Source organism: Phyllostomus hastatus, unplaced genomic scaffold, assembly GCF_019186645.2.
Source record: "Phyllostomus hastatus isolate PE091 unplaced genomic scaffold, TTU_PhHast_1.1 phas_contig_58, whole genome shotgun sequence".
NCBI classification, from domain to species: Eukaryota; Metazoa; Chordata; class Mammalia; order Chiroptera; family Phyllostomidae; genus Phyllostomus; species Phyllostomus hastatus.
The window spans coordinates 23,876,710-23,898,247 of record NW_025333916.1 but is presented as its reverse complement, the minus strand read 5'-3'; the positions used below and the strand labels follow the sequence as shown (position 1 = coordinate 23,898,247).

Sequence of the window (21,538 nt, the reverse complement as noted above, 5' to 3'; positions counted from 1 at the left end):
AGGGTGGCTTGGACTGGGAGGGTAGCAGTGGAGATGGTGAGAACGTCCGCTTCTGGGTGTGCTGACAAGACGGAGTTAACCCAACAGCATTTCCCGAAGGACTGGATTAGGGAGATGAGGTGGGGTGGGGAGGAGGAAGTGAAGACTCCCAAAGTATTTTCTATGACACACACTCACTACCTGACTAGAGACAAACAGTGCTAACACCTAGTATATATCCTTCTAGACTGTTTTCATTAATATGTGTATTAGACACAATTTTTTAAAAGAAAAATGGAGCCATACTAAATTTGGGTTTTCTAATCCCCCCTTTTTTCTCGCTTACTGTATCTTAAACATTTAAGTAAGTAACAGCTAGAGTAAAACAGTGCTGAAAAGCCTGATCCCAGATTGCTTATTAAAACCCAGCTCTGCCACTTACCAGTGACTCAGACAAGGGACTTAGGCTCTTGTTTCACTCCTCATCAGTCAGTGGGGATTATGATAGGATCCACCTGAGGAGGTGGTTCTTAGGCGTGAATGGGTCAGGTTTCTGAAAGTCCTAGAAGAGAGCCTGGCACAGAGTAAGTGCTACATAAGTTTTAGGTCCTATGCTCTGTCTATATTAATAAACACGTTTGTAAACATCTTTTAAAACAGGCGTTCTATTTAAAAATAATGTTATATTGTATGGCTGTGCTGCATAAATCCCACAAATATTCACATAAGATTTTTGTGTATTATTTTTGTAGATTGTTACATACAATATGCATAGTTGAAACATTGACTCATTAAGGAAGAAAATATTTTCTTTTTCCATGTGTAACTGTTTAAATATGCTTTAAAATAACATTAATTTAGGCAGCATCCTTGCTTCCTCTTAGGTCTCCATTTCTGGAATTATCCCAGTTTGCAGGTTACCAGGTATATGGTAATGAGGAGGTCCCTGCAGGTGGCATCATTACAGGCATTGGGAGAGTGTGTGGGTGAGTATTCTATTTAACATTCAACATGGAGGGTCAGGAAGAGTGATAAGGCACAGGCGTCCAGCACTCTCTGCTTTGCATATTGGCATACAAGTTTTATGCTATTGATATTACTTAGGACTAAGGCTTCCTATGCAGACGTGTATTAGATTCATTAGTGGAGCTTTAGAGACAAAAATTGAAGGGGAAAAATCCCTAGCAAAGATCCTGAGGGATCCAATCCAGACCTCTCTGCTTAATCAGAATCTCCCGGACATGGCTTGTGTGGTTTTTTGTGCTTGCCAGGTAGTCACTTCACATTTAGGGTGAGAACCACTGTCTTAGAGGAGCAGCCGTCCAAGTGTGGTCCCCAGGTAGCATCAGCATCACCTAAGAACTGTGTTAGAAATGTAGGTTATCAGGTTTCCCAAGAGGTACTAAATCAAATTCTGGGCTGGGGCCCTACAGTCTCTTCTCAAATGCTAGTATTTGAGAACACTGTGGACTTAGGGGATGTAGGCTGCTAGGTGTTAGATGTATTTGTGTATATTTATGTATGATGTCACATTTTCTTCAAAGTCACCATGCCAGGTACTATGATAAACACTTCCTACTGATTAGTTAGTTGCCTTAATCTTTACCACAGCTCCTTGAGAATGGGTATTATTATTGTTAACAACTGTTCTGAAATAAGGAAATGGGGTTTGGAATGTTAAATAACTTGCCCAAGATCAAGCTGCTGGCATAGCTCAGCTTTGACCTCAGACAGTGGGATCTGAGCCTGATACAAGTACATTTGATTCAGATCCTGGTTATTTGTGTCTGTTCCTGTGCCTGGCCGGAGCTCTGTGCCTGCAGGGAAGGTGCAGCTGTAGCCATCCGCCATTGTTGCAGAGCTGGCCACAGGCATTCCTGGTTTCTGTTCCATAAGCGCAGCAGCTGTAGCAGGAGGGCTCCTAAGGGGATAGGCCTGGGGCTGGAGCCTGTCCCTGAGTCACAGTGTGGACTCTGAGTGTAAAGGCCTGGTTCTTGTGCTCACCTTTGAAGATGGGCTTTGGGGTCAGTCCCACTTGAACCACATGGATTAAAATAGAAGAGAGCCAGTTTCTGAAAGAAAGTTTAGTTCTGTTCTCAAAATAAGAGATGCTGTGTAGGCAAACCAGTAGATGTACAAATATAATATTTCTGTGAACTGATTTTATTTCTCATTCTGTAACATGTCTATGACCTTTTAATAAACAGTAAAAGTGGCTATGTCTCTTGCCCAAGGTCACGTATCTAGCAAGTGGAAGAGCTTTGTCTGACTTCACAGCCTGCCTCTGTGCATTACCAGAGATGCTTAAGCTTTTCCTGTGCAGCACGCCCAGGGCGGGCAAGCTGTGAACATGCTCTGGAGGCGTGGGGTCATGGCCCAGCCACCTGTCCTAAGCCGAAATTCCCTTTGAAGTCTAGTTTGTTTAATGTTAATGATGTTAAAAATTTGCACTCCACTCTCTAAAATGTTGATTGTAGTGGAAAAAGGCTTTATGTGTGTGACCTGTCAATGTAAGAAACATCCAGACCTGTAGAGAATTTTTGAGAGTTTATTTGAGCCAAACTGAGGATGCATGCCAGGGAGCAAGATCTCAGATGCTCCACAGAATAACAGTTTTGCAGCTTCTTTTACGCATTTGAAATTAAGGAGAAAACTGAGGAAGGTTACTTGGAGGGGGGAAAAAGCAAGGCGGGGATTGGATTACAGGATAGGGAACCAGATTATGTGCTGTCTTCAGGAGAGTTACAGTTTATTTCAAAGGTAGATGCACAGAAAGAATGGACAGGGCTTGCCTAAGACAAAGATAAACCTTTCACTAACAAGTTATAGACCTGGGTGGTGACTCCACACCATGACCTGCCCACTTAGGAATTTATGATCAGATCACCCTGTGAGGTTACTTCCTGCTGACACCCCTTTTATCATCCACAGACCTAGTGAATAAAACAGACGCGCAAAGGAGCAGAGCCCTGTTAACATTGTGGTCTGCACTGCTGGCCACGCACCCTAACGGGAAGCATAGCACAGCTGAGGCCGCGTGCTCATTCCTGTTCTCTGTTTTCAACACGGATTCAATGCGTGTCTTTTTTAGAACTCTGGAGAGTGTGAAGTGAGATAACAAAAATATCATGAATATAAAGAAGATTAAATTTTGTAGAGAACACACTGTTCTCTCAGGTTTCAAGTGGAACCCGCGATCTGCAGGTTTCCTGGCAGTGTCGAGCAGCTGCCTCAACCTGCCATCTGTGTTCACCACCCTGTCTTGTATATTACTTGGGGGCTGAGGTGCCAGCAGCCTGGTTTGGTGGACAGGGTACCGTTGATGACTCAGTATAGTATACATGCTTTAATATGCTGTTTTAAAGATTGTATCTGTTGTTTCTTTAAGCAGGATGAATGTTATGTTTAAACTTTTTTTAGTTTTATAGAAAAGTGTATGGCAATATGTTGAAGAACTTTTGAAAACATGAAAACTAAGTAATCTTGATGGGTCAGTTTTTATTTTTCAAATTGCTTTCCTCAAAGGACACTTGAAGGTTAATTATGAGGGATTTCCTCATCCTTGAGACTTGGATTTTGGAGGGGGCATTATTATTATTGCTATCTTTTTAGGACCTTTTCATTCAAATAACCATTATGAAATGTGGCTTAGGTTGTTAGTTTTTCACTACTAATGTAGGACTGTTAAAAGTGATCATTTTCTATATCCAAGATGACTCTATCCAGCAAAGCTATCATTTAGAATGGAAGGGCAGAGAAAGTGCTTTCCAGATAAGGTCAAGTTAAAGGAGTTCATCATCACCAAGCAATTATTATATGAAATGTTAAAGAGACTTATCTAAGAAAAAGAAGATCAAAACTATGAACACTAAAATGACAGCAAACTCACAACTATCAGCAACTGAACCTAAAGAATAAAAACAGAAACAAACTAAGCAAACAACTAGAATAGGAACAGAATCACAGAAAGAGAGATCACATGGAGGGATATCAATGGGGAGGGGGAGAGGAGAGCATGGGGGAAAGTTACATGGAATAAGAAGCATAACTGGTAGGTTCAAAACAGAGGGAGGTTAAAAATAGTATAGGAAATGGAGAAGCCAAAGAACTCATGTGTACGACCCATGGACATGAACTAAGGCGGGGGGGGGGGGAATGTGGGCAGGAGGGAGGTGCTAGACAGAGGGGAATAAAAGGGAGAAAAAAAAATGGGACAACTAATAGCATAATCAGTAAAATATACTTTAAAAAAGTGATCATTTCCTATTTTATAAATGAATACGTGAACTGTGATTAAAACTTGCTTTTGTTTCTTAAGATTGTCTATGAATACCTCTCATTGGTCTTGTGTGCTGGCAGTTGAAGGTGGCATTGGAGTGTCTTGGAATGTGATGTAATTGGCCTTTGACTGTGAAGAAATCTCTCATATTCTCTTTCCAATGAAATTTCTGCCTTTCAGAGTAGAATGTATGATTGTTGCCAATGATGCCACTGTCAAAGGAGGCACCTACTACCCAGTGACGGTGAAAAAACATTTACGGGCACAAGAGATTGCATTGCAAAACAGGCTCCCCTGCATCTACTTGGGCAAGTCACAGAGTTATAAAATAAACTATTTTTAGCTGGTAAAATATATGACTGTTTACAAGGACTTTATGACTATATATTATATGTATAGTTTATATATATATAAACTTATTATCAATGAGTATTTTTTATAACTACTGGTTTCTTCTATATTTACAAAAGAAATGCATGTTCTTAGCTGGGAAGTCTGGGAGAAAAAGTGAATAAGAACTACCCATAATAACATCACTAAGGAGTAACCTTTGACAGTATTTTGGTTTATGCCAGTTTTTTCTCTACAGGCGTGTGCTTTTTTCATTCCATATATATATTTTCTTCTGTTAATGGGTTCAAACTATGAAAAAATAATAGCTAATATTTTTGAATCCCTTGAGTATCAGGTTGTCAGGTACTATGTTAAATGCTTGAATATGTATATAATCTTTTAAAAAGATATATATTTTTAAATTTATTGATTTTGGAAAGAGAGAGAAACATTGATTTTTGTTATTCCACTTATTTATGCATTCATTGGTAGATTCTTGTATGTGCCCTGACTGGAGATCGAACCTGCAACCTTGGTATTTTGGGACAATACTCTAAGCAACTTAGTTCGCAGGCCTGGGCTGAGCAAATAAAATTTAAAGAAATTTAACTTAATTTTAATTTTTAAAAATATACTTTTCAATTATAGTTGACATATACTCAGTATTATATATTACTTTCAGGTGTATAACATAGTGACTAGATACTTACATACATATGAAGTGATCACCTGATTAAATTTAATAAGAAAATTTAATTTTCAATGAAAGTAATTTTATATTTAAAATTAAAATACATTTAAATCTAAGGATACTTTAAAAAAACAAAAGCAAGGCAGTATATAATTGTTACTTTCTGAATATTGGTTTAGTTTTATAAAATGCTAAGATATATTGTTCATTTATGTGGGTATTTGAACAGGTACTGATGGAGAGAGTTTTTTTCTGTGAAGGTGAATTTGCCTGGTTGACTACTTTGTATAGCTAGATATTACAGATGAGATCCTACTGGTTTCAGGTGCTATGCCAAACAGTGTAGGGGTGCAGTGAAGAGTATTATGAGGTCCTTATCTTCAGCCTGCTTCTAATGATTGGAGACTAGATGTGATGCTTCAGATAACAATAAAAGACTTACGGTTGTAGGCAGGAATAATATGTATGAGACTAACTGAGTTTTCATAGTATTACTGTGTGTACTGAGCTAATTGCGCCACACACATTATTTCATGTTATCACAATAAGAACTCTTATGGGAAAGCTGTTATCTTCATTTCACAGGTGAGGAAACCAAGGTATAGAATGGTTAGGAAACACACCTGTGACCACAAAGCTATGGTGTAACCAAGCTCCATTTTGAACTCAGCTGACATTCTTGTCCACTGCTCTATAATCTGCAGTAAAAACAATATCAGAATAAATTCTGTAGATGGTTTCTGTATTGGTTAAAAAGAGGGAAAGACACTTTCTTAAGCTGAACTGATCAAGCATTTACAGTGTTTCTGAAGCTTTGGCTGGTCCTCAAAGCAGAGACTATAGTACACATTTGAGGTGGAGTTTGGAACAGGGGTAGGAGCGCCTCATGGGCTTGAGGGAAACAGTGAATCATTTCGGCTATGTTGCAGGACTTGAGAAAGGTGCTGTAGAATAGCTTAGAGAGATGGCACAGATTTTTATGACTAAGAAATGATGCTGTCACTAGTGCAAGTCATCCTGTATGTAGCATGTTTTGTTCGTGGAGATGTCCTTATTTCTTTTCCTTTTCTTCAGTTGATTCAGGAGGGGCAAACTTACCTCGACAAGCAGATACATTTCCAGATCGAGATCACTTTGGCCGCATATTCTATAATCAGGCAATTATGTCTTCTAAAAATATCGCACAGGTAATTTCTCATTAACAAGATATGTTGCTTTTTGCTTTAAATGACTCTGCTAAGTAGCTCTTAGATGACTTAAAACTAGTGAATTCAGAGTTTATTCTCTTTCCACAGAAAGTATCTTAGGGTTACCTCTAGTCAGATTCTTCTGTTAATTATGGGAATATACTTTTACTGTAATAGAGATAATTTACCAAAGAAAAAGAGTTTTAAAAAGAATGGGCACCAACTAATTGTTTTTTTATAAGCATATTCTGGAGAAACTCTAGTGTGTGTATGAGGAGACATGTATAAGAACGTTTGTTGTAGCATTGTTTGCACAGTGGAAGTTAAAGAGCAGGCTAAATGACCATTATGGAAGATCAATAATACAGTTTTTAGCTGTTAAAGTGAATGAGCTAGAATTGCATGGATCAACATGAATATACCTCAAAAAATATTTTGAGTAAAAAAATAAATAAAATTTTAAGCTTTCTAAATAAAAAAATAGTGGAATAAATATATATCCAATTGCTATGTATGTTAAGCTTAAGTACATCAAATAATAACTGCCTGTTATTTATGTCTAAACATGTACATGTGAATGATACACTTGGCTTTAAAATAATGGTCACCTTTGAGGTGAGAGGGAGGGGAAAGTGGTCAGGAGGAGGTGTATGGAGGCTTCAATTATGTCTGAAATATTTTATTTTTTTAAATCTGAAAATAAATTGGGCTGAATGTCAGGATTTATTAAGACTTGGTATTAGGTAGAAGGATGTTTATTTTATTCTCTAATCTTTTTTGCATGTCTGAAATACTTCATAATACTGATGCTACTCCTTTATGTTCTATTGGATTTCTTAAGTTTGTGGATTTTTACTAATATTCTAATTACTAGTCTTCACTTGCAATTATGTCTCTTCTTTTTTGTTTTCTATCAGAGTATGTTATTATTCACTATATATATTTACTGTTATGCAGTAACTTTGCATATCTCTGTGCATTATTTATTTAAATAGAAAATTGAGCTTTGCTCAGTTTTGCATAGATGGCTCTTCAATTGTCAGGTATGAAGTTCTTGATGTGACCTCGGGCAGAGAGAGAGCAAGGGGGCAAGCGAGTGAGTGAGAGCAAGAGCACTCTCTGTAGGTCTTTATGTGGCCTTCTTTGGGTGTCTGTGTTTTCTTCACTGGCTTATAAGGACATGCTTGTCTTGGATTTAGAGCCCACCTGGGATATCCAGAATGATTTTATTGAAAGATCTTTAATTATAGCTGCAAAGGCTTTTTCCAAGTAAAGTCACATTCCCAGCTTCTAGGAATTTGGGTATGGACATACCTTTTAGGGGGCCACTATTCAACCCACTGCAGACTTCTGTCACCTGGCAATCTCATTTTTTGATCTCTCTGTTGATGTAGTTTTTGTGGAAACCACATAAAACATCAACCAAATATTTACAGAGGAACTGCCGCAAAGCCAGGCACTGTGCTGGTGACCCAAACCGGGGGTGGGGGTGGTGGTGGGGGTCTTTGTTCCTGTGGAATGTACAGTGGGAAGTGCTTTAAAAATTGGGTCCTTTTTAAGTTCAAAGTGTCTTGTGTTAGGGATAAGCAATACCTGCTTATGGTTTAAAAAAGATCTAAAATACCTCAAGGGCATGTGACTGAATGCCTTCCTTTTGTCTGTTTTATTTTTGTTTCCTAAAAATTTTAACATCAGTATTTCTTTAACTGAGCCACTTCTCTTAATTTATTTTTTTCTCTTTCACTCCAAAAGGAAGTACATGGTTAAGGTTTGCCTTTTGATATTTTTATGAACTTCTTGGGATTAAAGAAATCTATTTATTACTATATACTGGTCTCCACAGTGCCCATTCTGATCTTGCCCCCATGTATGAGCTCCAGACCTGAGGTCTGCACCGAGGCTGCTGCTGCTCACGCTGTTGAGTCGGCTCTGTGTGAGCATGGCTGTTTCCAATTAAAACAGTTACTTACTCTGTCTTCTTTCATCCCAGAAAGAGTTGTCCCTCTTCTTTTCCAAGGCTAAACTTGGCATTTAGAATCTTAACACCAGTCTATCTTTTGTGCTTTATCCATTTCTCTCTTTTACTTTCATATTTTCTCATCCACATATTTTTCTCATAGCCAGTAGTCATTTTGACTTCTTTTTTTTAAAGGGAAAAGAAAAAGTACCAAAAATAATGCTAAGAGCAAAGGACCTTTTTTCAGCTTCTGCTGTTCCTTGGAGCTTCTCTCCTTCCCAGAATTACCAAACTACTACTTTTTCTTTCTTTCTTTCTTTCTTTTCTTTTTTTTTTTTTTGTTGTTTGTACTGAATTTATTGGGATGACATTGGTCAATATTTAAAAAAACTTTTTATTGAATTTATACAAACTCCTTAAGGATTGGCCCAGGATCTTCTTTCCTGACGGCTTGTCTCCTTAAAACTGTTCTGCCCCAGAGGGCCCCGCTGATGGAGAGAGCAGATCCTCACTTCGCACAGCCTCTTGGTCCTGTCATTGTTTCCTGCCTAGCAGTGCTCTAGGCTTCATGCCACCCTCTCCATTTAATCCTGCCAGCCCCACCCAAGAACTTGTCCTTCCTGGTTTAATACAATCTCATGACCTACCCGTCATCTCTGTGTTGTTTTTATAGTCCTGACCTCCCTTTGCTCCTCTACTTACACTCAGGGCTTCTGTTTGTGTGGATTTCCTGCTGGTGCCATAGGTTTAAACTACACATTGGGCACTTCAGCTTCCCCTGCTAATTTATTTCCTCACCTGTGTTTCTGTGTGCTATTGATGGTCCTCGCTTCTTGTCCTCTTCCCTAGGATTGAGTCATTCTTGACTCTTCCCTGCTTTTTCCTCTACTTAATTCTTTTAGGTCAAAAGTACCTGTAGTATCTTCCTTATTCTTGTATCCTCAGGAGCTCCTCTGTTGCTGGGAAGATAACAACACATAATAAACCTTTGATGAATGAAGTCCTGTTGATTTTTACCTTTGGATTGGTCCTCACTCTGTTCCCAGTGCCACCTCCTAGGCAGTTTGGGCTTTCATTACCAGCTGTGCAGTGGCACTAGCTTTGCTCGTCTGGCGTCCCTGACTGCCGAGTCTCTCCCTTTCTGTTGTGTACATTACTGCAGAGTTATTTTATTCTTTATCTGGTTCCCTGATTCCAGAACATAGTTTCTACGAAGTAAGCTTCAGACTTCTTAGCTGGTACTCAAGACCCTGAGCCATCTGGTTCTAACTTAATTTTCTAGCCTTGCTGCTCATGCTCTGTGAACCACCGCCAGTCTGCCCTGCGCTGTGTTCCTGTGCACCTGCCTTTCATGACTGTCTGCCACAGGTCCTCTTCCCCCGTCCTGGGGTCTGAGTCTCCAGCCCATCCTCCAAGGCACTTCTCAGATGCCACCTTTTTCAGGAAAGCTTCCCAGAATTTCATACTAGAAGTCATCTTTTTCTTCTCCCATTTCCCGTAATTCTTGAGCTATACCTTAATGACATTTTTAAAATCTGGATATATCCTAATTTCCCTCACAAGACTTTAACCTACTTGAGACCAGAAACATCATCAGATTAATGTTTATATTTTCACATATTTCTGTAAGAAGATGCTTACTTAGTATTAATTAAAAGAGTGAAAGTTATATCCTTTAACTAAATAGTTAAAGGAAAAAAGTTATATCCTTATAACTATTAAAGTGATATATAACATTGAATAATTCTACTTCCTGTATTTTAATACGTTTTATTATTTAAGCCATTCACTTGACTGATAAAGACAATTTTGTACGTTATTATATGAAATAGTTGCTGGAACTTCAGTTCTGTCCTGTGTGCGTGCCTTCAGATAGCTAGCGCCAGCTTCCTTCCTTGCTCAGTCCCCGTTCTCCTCCCCAAGGCTGGTTTTTATTTTCATGTTATTGACTTTGCCCATTGTACATCCACGTATCTATTTCAAAGATCTATGTCTTTCTCTGTTATTTTCTGTATTTTTGTAGTGATAAAAATGTGGACAGGTTTAAAATTTTTGTTTGCAAAGAAGAAAAGACAATTTGAATGAGATACTTTGTATTCTCTTTGCTCATTATTTTTGAAATTTATTTTCTTTGCTTCAAACCTTGGTAATTGTTTAGAAAGGCTTAGTTGGGACATTGTATATCATTATTTTAAAAATGAATTTCAGTCTGTTCATGAAGCCAGATAGGGCCTAGGGGAGATGAAATAATTCTGTTTAAATGTTTGAGGCTCTCTGATAAAGACTGAGGAAGAAATAGGACATTCTGGGTAAAATAGGCTCTTTGTTTTCTGTGTACATTTCAGCCTATCCAGTTAGTACATGTAAGTGTGAGTATTCTACAGTCGGCAGTGTGATCAGTCACTGTAGTTGATAATGTTCTTAAATTGTGGACCTAATTTGGAGTTACATAATTGATGTGTATTTTGTGGCTTTTATTTTTTAGTAGTGGCTCTTCAGGTACAGGAATTAAAAAATGTGATATAGGCAGTATTTGCTTTCCACAATTACTTTACGGTGAAAAAGAAGTAAGATGAGAGATTTAAAAATGCATTATTTTAAAACTATACTATTACATTTTTAATGGCTTTTCCATCAAGCAGCTGAAACTTCTTCCCCCACCAAGTTACATTATGTTTACCACCGCTGTGCCTCTGAACTGAACAGTCTGCAGTATTTCAGTGGAAGGATGGAGGTCTAGAGATCACACAGCTTTTCCTCTCAGAGACCCTTTCCATAGGACTGGCTGTTTGCCTATAATTTGTAATTTGTTTTGGGTACAGTGAGAATCATTCTCTGTTCAGGCAAGACCTGGAGGGTATTGAAATTTTGTCTCAAGTTCTTAAAAGACTGTTGCCTCTGTGATGTAGCATCTCTTTTCCTTTTACTCAAAAATGTTGCTGTGCCGTCCACAGTGGTGATGGCAAGTGTTACTGTCAGGTACACATCATTCTGAGCTTTCCTGTTGCTTTCTTTCTTACTCTTTTTTAAAAAATCCTTATCTGAGGACACATTTATTGATTTGAGTGAATGAGTGAAAGAGAGAGAGAAACATCGATGTGAGAGAGAGACATTGATCAGTTGCCTTCTGTACACACCCCGATTGGGGAATTGAGCCCGTAACCTGGGAATGTGCCCTGACCAGGGATAGAGCCCATGACCCTAGGTGCACAGATACTGCTCCAACCAACTGAGCCACAGTGGCCAGGGTTCTTTCTTACTCCTTTTTTTTTTTTTTTTTAAGATTTAAAAAAATTTATTTTTAGAGACAGGGGGAGGGAGGGAGAAACATCAATGTGTGGTGCCCTCTCGTACCCCCACAACTGGGGACCTGGCCTGCAACCCAGGCATGTGCCCTGACTGGGAATCAAACCTGTGACCCTTTGGTTCTGAGCCACACCAGCCAGGCCGGGTTCTTTCTTATTCTTGATTCAGGTGTTGGAACTGCTTGTGCTTCCTCATCTTGTAAGAGCAACCTCTTGGTTTGTCTGTGGAGCAGACCCATATCACTGGTGACTGTGTGGACTGTAGCCACTCCGTACATTTCTTGGGGGTTTTCCTTTGTCCTGAGGGTCACTGTGCTGCCTCTCTTGGCACAGTGCCTGTGCTGAGCCTCCCATGCAACTCTGAGTATGATCAGAACAGTTTATTGCCAAGTCTCTTATGCCCTTTTCATATCCTTGTAGCAGAGAAAGCAGCAGAACTTTCTTTCTGGGCTCCCAGATCCTTGGCCCACAGCGGCCCACTGTAATTTCTTTGCTGTACCACAGACCAGTGCTTTGGGACTTGCAAAGCCTTCAGTGCTGTTTTGACCCTGGGGTCCTTGTGCTTTCTGAGGAGCAGCAGCAGACACGTGGCAGAGTTCTTCTTGGTGCAGATTCACTCTGTTTTGTGAGTGAATGGCTCCGAATTCAACGATAAGGAGAGGAGATTGTGTCTCAGTGGTGAGTCACCCATGTCCTTTTATTTAATTTTTATTTTTGTTATCAGAATTTGCTTTAGCAATATTAAGTTTAGTTCCTGTTAGATACATGAGACTGGAATAGCTTTTCTTATTGATGAAAAATTGGAGAATTTTGATTCTTGTATACCTAGTAACTAGCTTTTGCTTTAAAATTTTTTAAAAAGACTTATTTATTTATTTTTAGAGAGAGGAGAAGGGGGAAAGAAAGAGAGAGAAACATCAGTGTGTGGTTGCCCCTTGTGTGCCCCCAACTGGGGACCTGGCCTGCAATCCAGGCATGTGCTCTGACTGGGAATCAAACTGGCATCCCTTTGGTTTGCAGTTTGGTGCTCAATCCACTGAGCCACACCAGCCAGGGCTTAAAATTTTTTTAATAACAGCTTTATGAAGATATAACTCACATACCATGTAGTTTACCAATTTATTATGTTCAGTGATTTTTAGGATATTCATACTGTTGAACATTTTTATCCCCTAAAAGAAATGCCATTTTCATTAGCAGTTGTTCTCCATTTCTGCCTAGTCTCCCTGGCCCCTGGCAACCCCTAATCCACTTTGCGTTTCTATGGATTTACCTGTTCCGGATGTGTATACAATTTGAGTCATACAATAAGTGCTCTTTTGTGACTGGCTTCAGGGTTTCTCCATGCCCTTCTCCTGGTTTAAGACCGTCCCAGTTTTCAGATGTGTGCTGCAATTGCAGTCTGTTAAGGTGGATGGTTTTGCTCTCTGTATTACTTATCCGATGCTGCAGAACAAATTACCCCTAAGCGTAGCAGTTCAAGACAACAACATCTACTATCTCACAGCTTCTATGGGTCAGGAGTCTGGGCACCCCTTAGCCGGCTCCTCTAGCTCTGGTCTCTTACATGGCTGCAGGCATCTCAGGACTTCACTGGGAAGGATCCAGTTCTTTGTTTACTCACGTGGTTGTCGGCAGGATTCAGTTCTTTGCAGGCCTCACTCAGTTCCTCATGAGCTGTTGGCCGGGGGCCTTCCTGGTTTTCTTCTCCACGTGGGCTTCACTGTAGAGCACCTCACCTCGTGTCAGCTGGCTGCATCGGAATAAGGAAGCGAGTGGTCAAGAGAGAGAGTGCCAGCAAGATGAGGACACAGTGTTTCAGAACTTGATAACAAAAGTGACACTTCCATCTGATAGGAGCACATCACCAGATCCACTACATACTCACAGGGATGAGATCACACAGGACGTGAATACCAACATCAGGGATTGTTGGGAGGCTGTTGCTAGCTGGTGTCAGAGAAGTGGATTGGTGGTTCCCTTGGTTCCAGAGGTACTGCGGAGAAAATGCATCTGAAGTGCCCTTAGGAATATGGTAAAATTCCCTGATGTAGATGTGCCAGTAATTTGTCAGCTATTCACTAGCGAGACATTTCTGCCGAATTGGTAGATCTTTCTCCCCCAACCTGAGATGGCATGATGGCATTCAGTTTCATTTCCCTCGTTGTTTTTAATGTTTTTTAAAATTGACGTATAATTGACAAAATCATTTTCCTCAGTTTTGTCTTACTACATTTTGGCAAACTGATTCCTCCGTCTTTGTCTCCTTCTGCCCAACCTCCATGCCTGTCTGTGGGCTCTGCATGCTCACTGGCAGGGCCATTCCTTCCTCCCCTTTCAGTTCCTGTTGTTCCCATGGAGCCCTGCTGTGCCTGTTCAGTTCTGTAGGGCTTATTGTGGAAGTGTCCTCTTTTAGGTTCTTACATCATTACAATTCTTCTCTGTCCTTCCTTGACTTCTTTGTAGCCCTGAAATAGTTTAAGCAGAGCCTGGTGTTCTGGTACAGAGAACAAGCTGACAAGTTGCAGTTGCGTCCTTTGCTCTTGATGGAATCTTAAGAAAAAGCCAATAAGATATTTCAGACATGCAGAAAGTACAGAGAATAATAGAGCAAAATATTCATCTACCTTCTGCTTGGATTTATGAAGTGTTAACATTTCCTTATTATTGCCTCAGATGTTTAAAGAACTTATTTATTGATAATTTATTTAGCCATTCAAAATACTGTATTGATGGTATGTTGGTTAATTGCATAGTTTCACTATTATGAGCATGGCTACAATGAATTTGTTTTGTGCTTGCAGGCATGAGTTTTTCTAGTCATAGATATTTTGAAAACAAACTTCTGGGCGATAAGTAAAAACAATAAGGGATAAACATTGTAATATGTTGACAGAAATATTGTAGCCATTTTTAATAACATACATGTAATAGAGAAAAATGCTTTTTGTAACAGCCACTTAGATAGAAAATGTTGAATTGTGCTGCCTTCCATTTTTGGGTTAATACCTAATGTGGCAGTTTTTTTTCCAAAACAGATACTTGTATGTCCATAAGGAAAACTGGTAATATTGGAATTAGTAGTAAAAACTGCTTTCATATGATAATTTAAGAAAATATCTATTGCATACTTTTCTTATTTTTCTTTGTGATATTATTTATTCCTGCCTAGGGGTAACTGCCAAAGCCATATTTATTGTGCTTTCTGTTACACTAATCTCTAAGAAAGAATACCTTTCAGCTTTTATTATGGGAAGTTTTAAACACAGTCAGAAGCAGACTGAACAGTGCCGTGAGCCCTCCTGTGTGCATCACCCAGCTGCAGCACAACTGACTTTCTTTTGAGCGAGATTTTCAACTGTGATGCTAACATTAGTTTTCTATTTAGAATGTATCAAGTTCAGGGTAACACACAGTTTAACAACACTCATTTGGAGAATTGTTTTAGTATTCATGTGAGATAAGTAGCAGTTGTTTAGAGAACTTATTATTATTAGATTTAAAAGTTATCCTTTCATATAGTTTTGCTAGTTTGTGAGTGGGTTTGGGTTTCTTCTCCATTAGCTGTTTAGGCCACTGGTCTTTCTGGCCATTCTTCTCTCTGACAGGGAGATTGCCCAAGAACTTTGTAGAAATGTGATGGAAGCCCTTCAAAATGCTTTGATAAAAGAAGTTAGGAAACTATTCCAACTGTTTAGAGGACTCCACTTTTATCTATTTATTAATTTTTTAAGTCCCCTGTCAAGATGTGTTTATTGAATTTTTAGAGAAGTGAGAGAGGGGAGAGAGACATTTATGTGAGAAACATCTATCGGTTGCCTCCTGTATATGCCCTGACAGGAATTGAACCCGCAACCTAGGTATGTGCCCTGACAGGAATTGAACCTGCGGACTTTTGTTATATGGGACAATGCTCCAACCAACTGAGCCACCTGGCCAGGGCTAGAGAATGCCATTTTTAAAATGATGTAAAGGGACCAGCTAGTAGTATCCCCTGATACTGCAATGTTTAGGGGCCTGTGGTTCCAAAGAAGGTATAATTCACTGTTTGGGCTGTACCTGATGAGTTTCTTATATACTTGGATTCCAGATAGCGGTGGTCATGGGCTCCTGTACGGCAGGAGGTGCTTACCTGCCTGCAATGGCTGATGAAAGCATCATTGTACGCAAGCAGGGTACCATTTTCTTGGCCGGACCCCCCTTGGTAAGAACATAGTTTCAATTGATTGACTGAGATAAAATATACATAATACAAAGTTTATAATTTCCACCATTTTTATATATACAGCTTGGTGGCATTAAGTATATTCTCTTTGTTGTGTAACCATCACTACATCCATCTCTGGAACCTTCTCATCTTTTCCCTTGCAGGTAGCTCTTCTTCCAGTGGCCCACCAGCCCAGCTCCCAGTACATACACGACCTCCAAGGGTGGGTAGACTCCATGTCAGGATGTGCCTGGTACCCAGATGGGGAGTGGGCGAAAGGCCATCCCTTAATTCATACCCCCACTGAGTCATCTGTTGGAAAACATAATTCGGTCTTGATAGTGATGGTGCTGCTATGTTCCACCCTGAGCCACTATGGGGTGCACCACTGCCCCTGATCCCATGCCATGCCCTCACTGGGGAAGATAGAATAATCATTAGGAAGGGGGCAGTGAGGAGAAGGTGGGATGGGGCCCAGGGCCCAGGCACTATTAGCAGGGAAGCAGGGAGTTGTGAACCCATGCTGCTGAGGTGGTGGGTGTCAGACAGGCCAAGAGCTAAGGCTGTAAACCTGAACACACACACTCCGTTGTCCTCTCAGACTTTACTTACAGAACACAAATTCAAAGATAAATTAGAATTTCAGTAGAGTGACCACTCAGCGTTAAGCTTCAAGCACAGGCCCTTCTGAGAGCAGGACCGTGTGCAACCTCATTGGTAACCTTCCTGTGATGCAGCACTGAGGGCTGGATGATGTCATCCTGGCCCTTCCTCACCCCCCCTTCGGTCAGCTGCATTCCACTGATTTTCAGTAATGCGGTCATCACTCTGCCGTGCTGATGGCACAGCATGACCCTGGACTTCACAGTGATAGAAGGTAGGTGAAGACACAGGTCTTTACTGCACCTGACAACAGACTATCCCATTATAGGTGAAAACTGAGAATATTAAGGAGGTAACCAGAAACATGTTGTTGTAAAGCCCTAATCTATATGCAGTCCGGTATTATTCAACTATAAAAGGGAATGAAGTTCTGACACATGCCACAACATGGGTGAACCCTGAAAACATTGTGCCAGACACAAAAGAGCAAGTGTTGTATAGTGGAATCAAAATCATAGAGACAGAAAGTAGATCAGTGGTTGTCCGGGACCGGGAGGGTGGAATGGGGAGTGACTGCTAATGAGTCCTGGGTTTCTTTTGGGAGGGATGAATGTTCTGGAGTCAGGTGGTAGTAGTGGTTGCACAAGTTTGTAAGTACACTAAAAAACACTGAATTGTATACTTTAATGGTGGACTTTATGGTATGTGAATTACATATCTCAAAAGGTAAGTTTATTGCTTCAAAAGTCTGTCAAAGAACCATCTTTGGTTTTGGAATATTAACGCAAATTTATTAAAAAGAGTGTGTTAAAAAGAGCTTATGCTTTGTTGTGAAATAAGTATATTTTCCAAGTGATTGTGTGGATTTTTAATAACTTTCATTGAGGATCAGGTCAGCCTGAGGAGCTGCCATTTCAAATGTGTTAAGAGTCTTAAGGCACATTCAGAAAGCCCGTGGTTTTTATTATTCCTTAACGTTTCTCTAGCGTTGTGTGACAGCAGTTGTTGTTCAATGAGAAGAAAACCCACTCAGAATCTACCCCGGTGTAGTAGCGGGTGCATGCTTTCATGAGTAGTTCTTGTTCACTTTTCAATAGAGAGTGAATAAAATGAGTAAAGATATGACTACACTTTGAAAAAAATCCTTCTGGGAATATAGGCAGCATCATAATACTAGAATAATGCTAAGTATTTTCAAGAGAAGATTTTGTTTAAAGGTGAGCAGTTACCAGTGGATTCAGATTTCACTTGTGCCTTCAAACAGCCTGGCAGCTGGAGAAGGTGCAGTTCTGCCGCAGACCGGAGCCTTGGTCAGGAGCCCACTGTCTAAAGCCTTGTCTGCGGGTAGAAAAAGCAGCAGCAGCATCCTCATCTGCTTGGGAATTCTGAATTTTGACACTTGTTTTACTGGAAATTGAGAAAAGGCTGTGAGGTTTCACACATAATGTGGGGTTGAGTTGCTGTAGTTTTCAGTAGCTTAAAATGGTTGAAAAACTTCATAGTGGTAAGACAAGTTTTTGAAGGAGCTTTGTTCTCGTCTTTTGTTTATCTTCTGAATGTGTGATTTCGTAGAGTGAGTTATTTTAATTTCCTCTGACATTTGTCGTCTTTGCACTTACGCAGTATCAGACATGATGTGGGTGCTCAGTAAATACTAACCAGCGACAAATCCTTGTTTTTTTAGTTGGATCTCTAAAAATAAATACAGTATATTGGTTGTTTATTCATTTTTACAACTTTAAATATCCAGACACCTCTTATAACTTGTTATTATCTGGACCAAATGCTATTTTCCACTGAACTTTTTTGAGAGGAAACCAAAAATTTAGTTCTGGGGGTGGAATAATTGGAGGTGAAAAGTTTTATTGTCTCTCCCTGTGGAATAATTTTCATTTAAGAGAGCATTTGATATAGTGAAAAAGAAGTCATTTTATGCTTTATTTTAGATTAGTGTTCATTATTCTAATGACAGCTTTTCCTATTTGAAGAAAAGAAACAAATCAGTCAACTCAAAGAAGTAGGAATTAATAAGCAATTCCTAAGGGGTCAGGTTGGCACTTAGCACTAAAGTTTTTTCTTGTTTAGAATTTCTCAGGCTATAATTAAGTCATTCTTAATTTATCAGTTGAGGTTTCTTTCTCTCTTTTTTTTGGTTATATTCTGCTGAATCTTAGATATGAAAAATCTTAGGTTTTTTTATCTTAAAGTTATTAATACCTTTTAGAGTTTGTGATAGTCACTGGAGTGTTCAACATGGGTGGGAAAAAGGCATTACTTCAGTATATTTATTGAGCGTGAGAAACTGTAATAAGTTACAGTTTCTACCATCAAGGAACCCACAGTACAGAGGAGATGGCAGGTATACATGCAAATTACCAAAATGCAGTCCAGCAGGTACCATGTTGGAGCTCTAAGTGGGATACTCTTGGACCACTGATCAACAAGCATTGCTCTGTTCCTTCTGTGCAGTGTCATTAATGCTAAAGAAGCCTGGGTGGGTCAGGGAGGGCCACATAGAGCAGGTGGGGCTTGAAGGAGAAGCAGGGATCCGCCACGAGGGTGAGAGGGAGTAGGGAGCCCGGCAGTGGGCTCGGACACAGATTTCAACATGCATGTGGCGGCTGCCTAATGGAGGGGACAGAGCTGGCTTTCAGGCCAGGAGTCCTAGGTTCAGACCATGTTCCATCACTTGCCAGGGGCTGTGGGCAAGTTCCTCAGTGACTCGGGGTTCAGGTTTTTTCACTTGTAGATTAGAAATGTTTTCTAGGGTTGCTAGGCAAGTGGAGTCAAAAAAACAAAGTGCTCTTTAGCTCTGTGGAAGAAAGAGTGGTAGGTATAGTCAGGAGGTAGGCATTTAGGAAAACATTTGTGTATGGCAGGTGGACAGCTCTCACGAGTGACTTATCTCCTTGTTGTAGGTTAAAGCAGCAACTGGAGAAGAGGTGTCAGCTGAGGAGCTTGGTGGGGCTGATCTTCACTGCAGGTGAAACAAACGGTTGTTCCTTTTCAGGATTGGTTGTTGCTTGTTTGTTTAATAATCTTTAAAGTATTTTTCCAAGTATTTACCTTATTTTTAGGACTATAAGATGCACAGGACCATAAGACACACCTAGGTTTTAGAGGAGGAAAATAGGAAAAAAAAATTTGAAGCAAAGAATGTGATAAAATATTTAATAACCTATGACCCTGCTCTACTGCTGCCCCCTCCCCGCCCCCTGCAAGCCAGGTAAGCTACATTTGGACTATAAGATGCACCCCTCCCTTTGCTCCCAGATTTGGCGGCGGGGGTGTGGGGTGTGGATATGTCTCATAGCCTGAAAAATACAGTAACTTGCCACAGTTTATTTGTTCTCAATCTGCTGTTTTAGGGTTCAGTTCTTTGAACTGTAGAGTTATATTTCAAGAACATCAACTTTTTCATTATAGAAAGACCGGAGAGAGGGGTTCCTTATTTAACAAATATCCATTAAGCACCTGTTAGGTGACAAGCACTGTTCTAGTTGTTTGAGATCAGATAGGCATTGTCTTTGATCTCAAGGAGTTTGCAGTGTAGTCAGGGGGGTGGGCAGTACACAAATAATCACCAAAAATTCATCTAAATGTGTATAGGTGGCCAGGCCTACACAGGAGAAATATAGGGAGAGCATATAGAAGGAGGCTCAAACCCAGTGGTTAAATGAACATTTGTGAAGTGGAGCACAGGGTTCTGGATGGTGAGCTGCAATTCAACAACACACCACAAGAGAAATTGAAATAGAGAAGTTCATTACTCACGGGTCCTGGAGGAAGTACATGGATGCCTCCAGGGGTCCCACAGGGAGGTCAAGGCAGAGTGCAGACAGAGAAAGAGAGAGCTAGAAACTGGGGCACATGATTTTTAATAGGGTCCTAGGTTGGAGTGCTTTGGGATTCCTGGGTAAGGGCCACATTGGTCTGTTCAGTGCAAAAGTGTGAAAGTTTGGTAAGCCCCTTGGGGGTCTTATCTAAGGTAGCATACAGTGCTGGAAAGCTGGGGAGACTGCCAATCACAAGGGCTGTTGGGAAAGCCATATCAGGACTTACATTTGCTTGTGACCCTGCAGTTGCTATTTAGGGTGTGTGCCTGCGCCAGTGTCAGCTAAAGGTCCCTGCAGGCCTCTCAGCCAAACAAAATGTATGCTGAGGCAGCAATACCATGGAGTAACTTAGCTAAACTCTTGGTAGCAGGTAAGTGTTTAACAGCTGGTTCTCTAGGGGAGGGAAAAAACCCTGCTTTATGGCATCCCCCAACTTCTGTAGTATAAATTATCCCACTGTAGCCAATTTTAAGCTACCAATAGAATGCCACTGAGCGTTGAATCACGAAGAAATGCTCTTGTGAGATAGGCATGAGCTGGCTCCGTCGCACCACTGATCCAAACACTTGTGGCTAGGGTTCAGGGATAAGAAGTCCATCTACCTCCTAGAATTTTATGAGGGTTCAGCAAGGTGATACATGTAAATTGCTTGAAATAATACCTGCTTTAAATATGTACCTATACATTGTTAACTGTCATTGTTATTATTGTTGTTTATCATCATAATAGGACATTAAAGGTTTTGGGCTCTTTATAAAAAATGAGTAATTAGGAAACCATTGAAAAGCTTTAAGCAGAATGTGCTATTACCAAATATTTCATTAAAAAAAATCCCTCTGGCTGCTGAATGGAGAATGCTTGGAGTGTTGGCAAGAGTCTACCTGGAGAACCAGTTGGGTGGTTGCATCAGTATTATTGGTGAGAGATGCTGGTGGCTTAATGGTTATGGTGGTAGTGAAAGTAGGGTGGGTGAACAGATTTGAGCTCTATTTTAGAGGTGGAATTGAGAGACTTGTTGATGAATTCATGTAAGGGGTGCAGGAAGGTAATGTGACAAAGATAGTAACGTGAACTGGCCTTATTTCCTGAGATTGGGAAGGCAGGAAGGAGAAAGAGCAGATTGAAGGTTGGGCAGGGGGATCAAGCATTCCTTTTAGACCT

The 21,538-nt window shown here is 40.2% G+C and overlaps 1 protein-coding gene across 1 annotated transcript in view; it reads left to right on the top strand.

The window, feature by feature from the left end:
* MCCC2 (methylcrotonyl-CoA carboxylase subunit 2) overlaps nt 1-21,538 on the top strand; it is a 55,279-nt gene that overhangs the window by 9,221 nt on the left and 24,520 nt on the right. Inside the window, exons 4-8 of the mRNA XM_045847973.1 lie at nt 864-965; nt 4,439-4,566; nt 6,357-6,469; nt 15,822-15,935; nt 19,460-19,524. Of these exons, the coding sequence (XP_045703929.1) occupies nt 864-965; nt 4,439-4,566; nt 6,357-6,469; nt 15,822-15,935; nt 19,460-19,524 (522 nt within the window). The remainder of the gene's footprint in view (nt 1-863; nt 966-4,438; nt 4,567-6,356; nt 6,470-15,821; nt 15,936-19,459; nt 19,525-21,538) is intronic.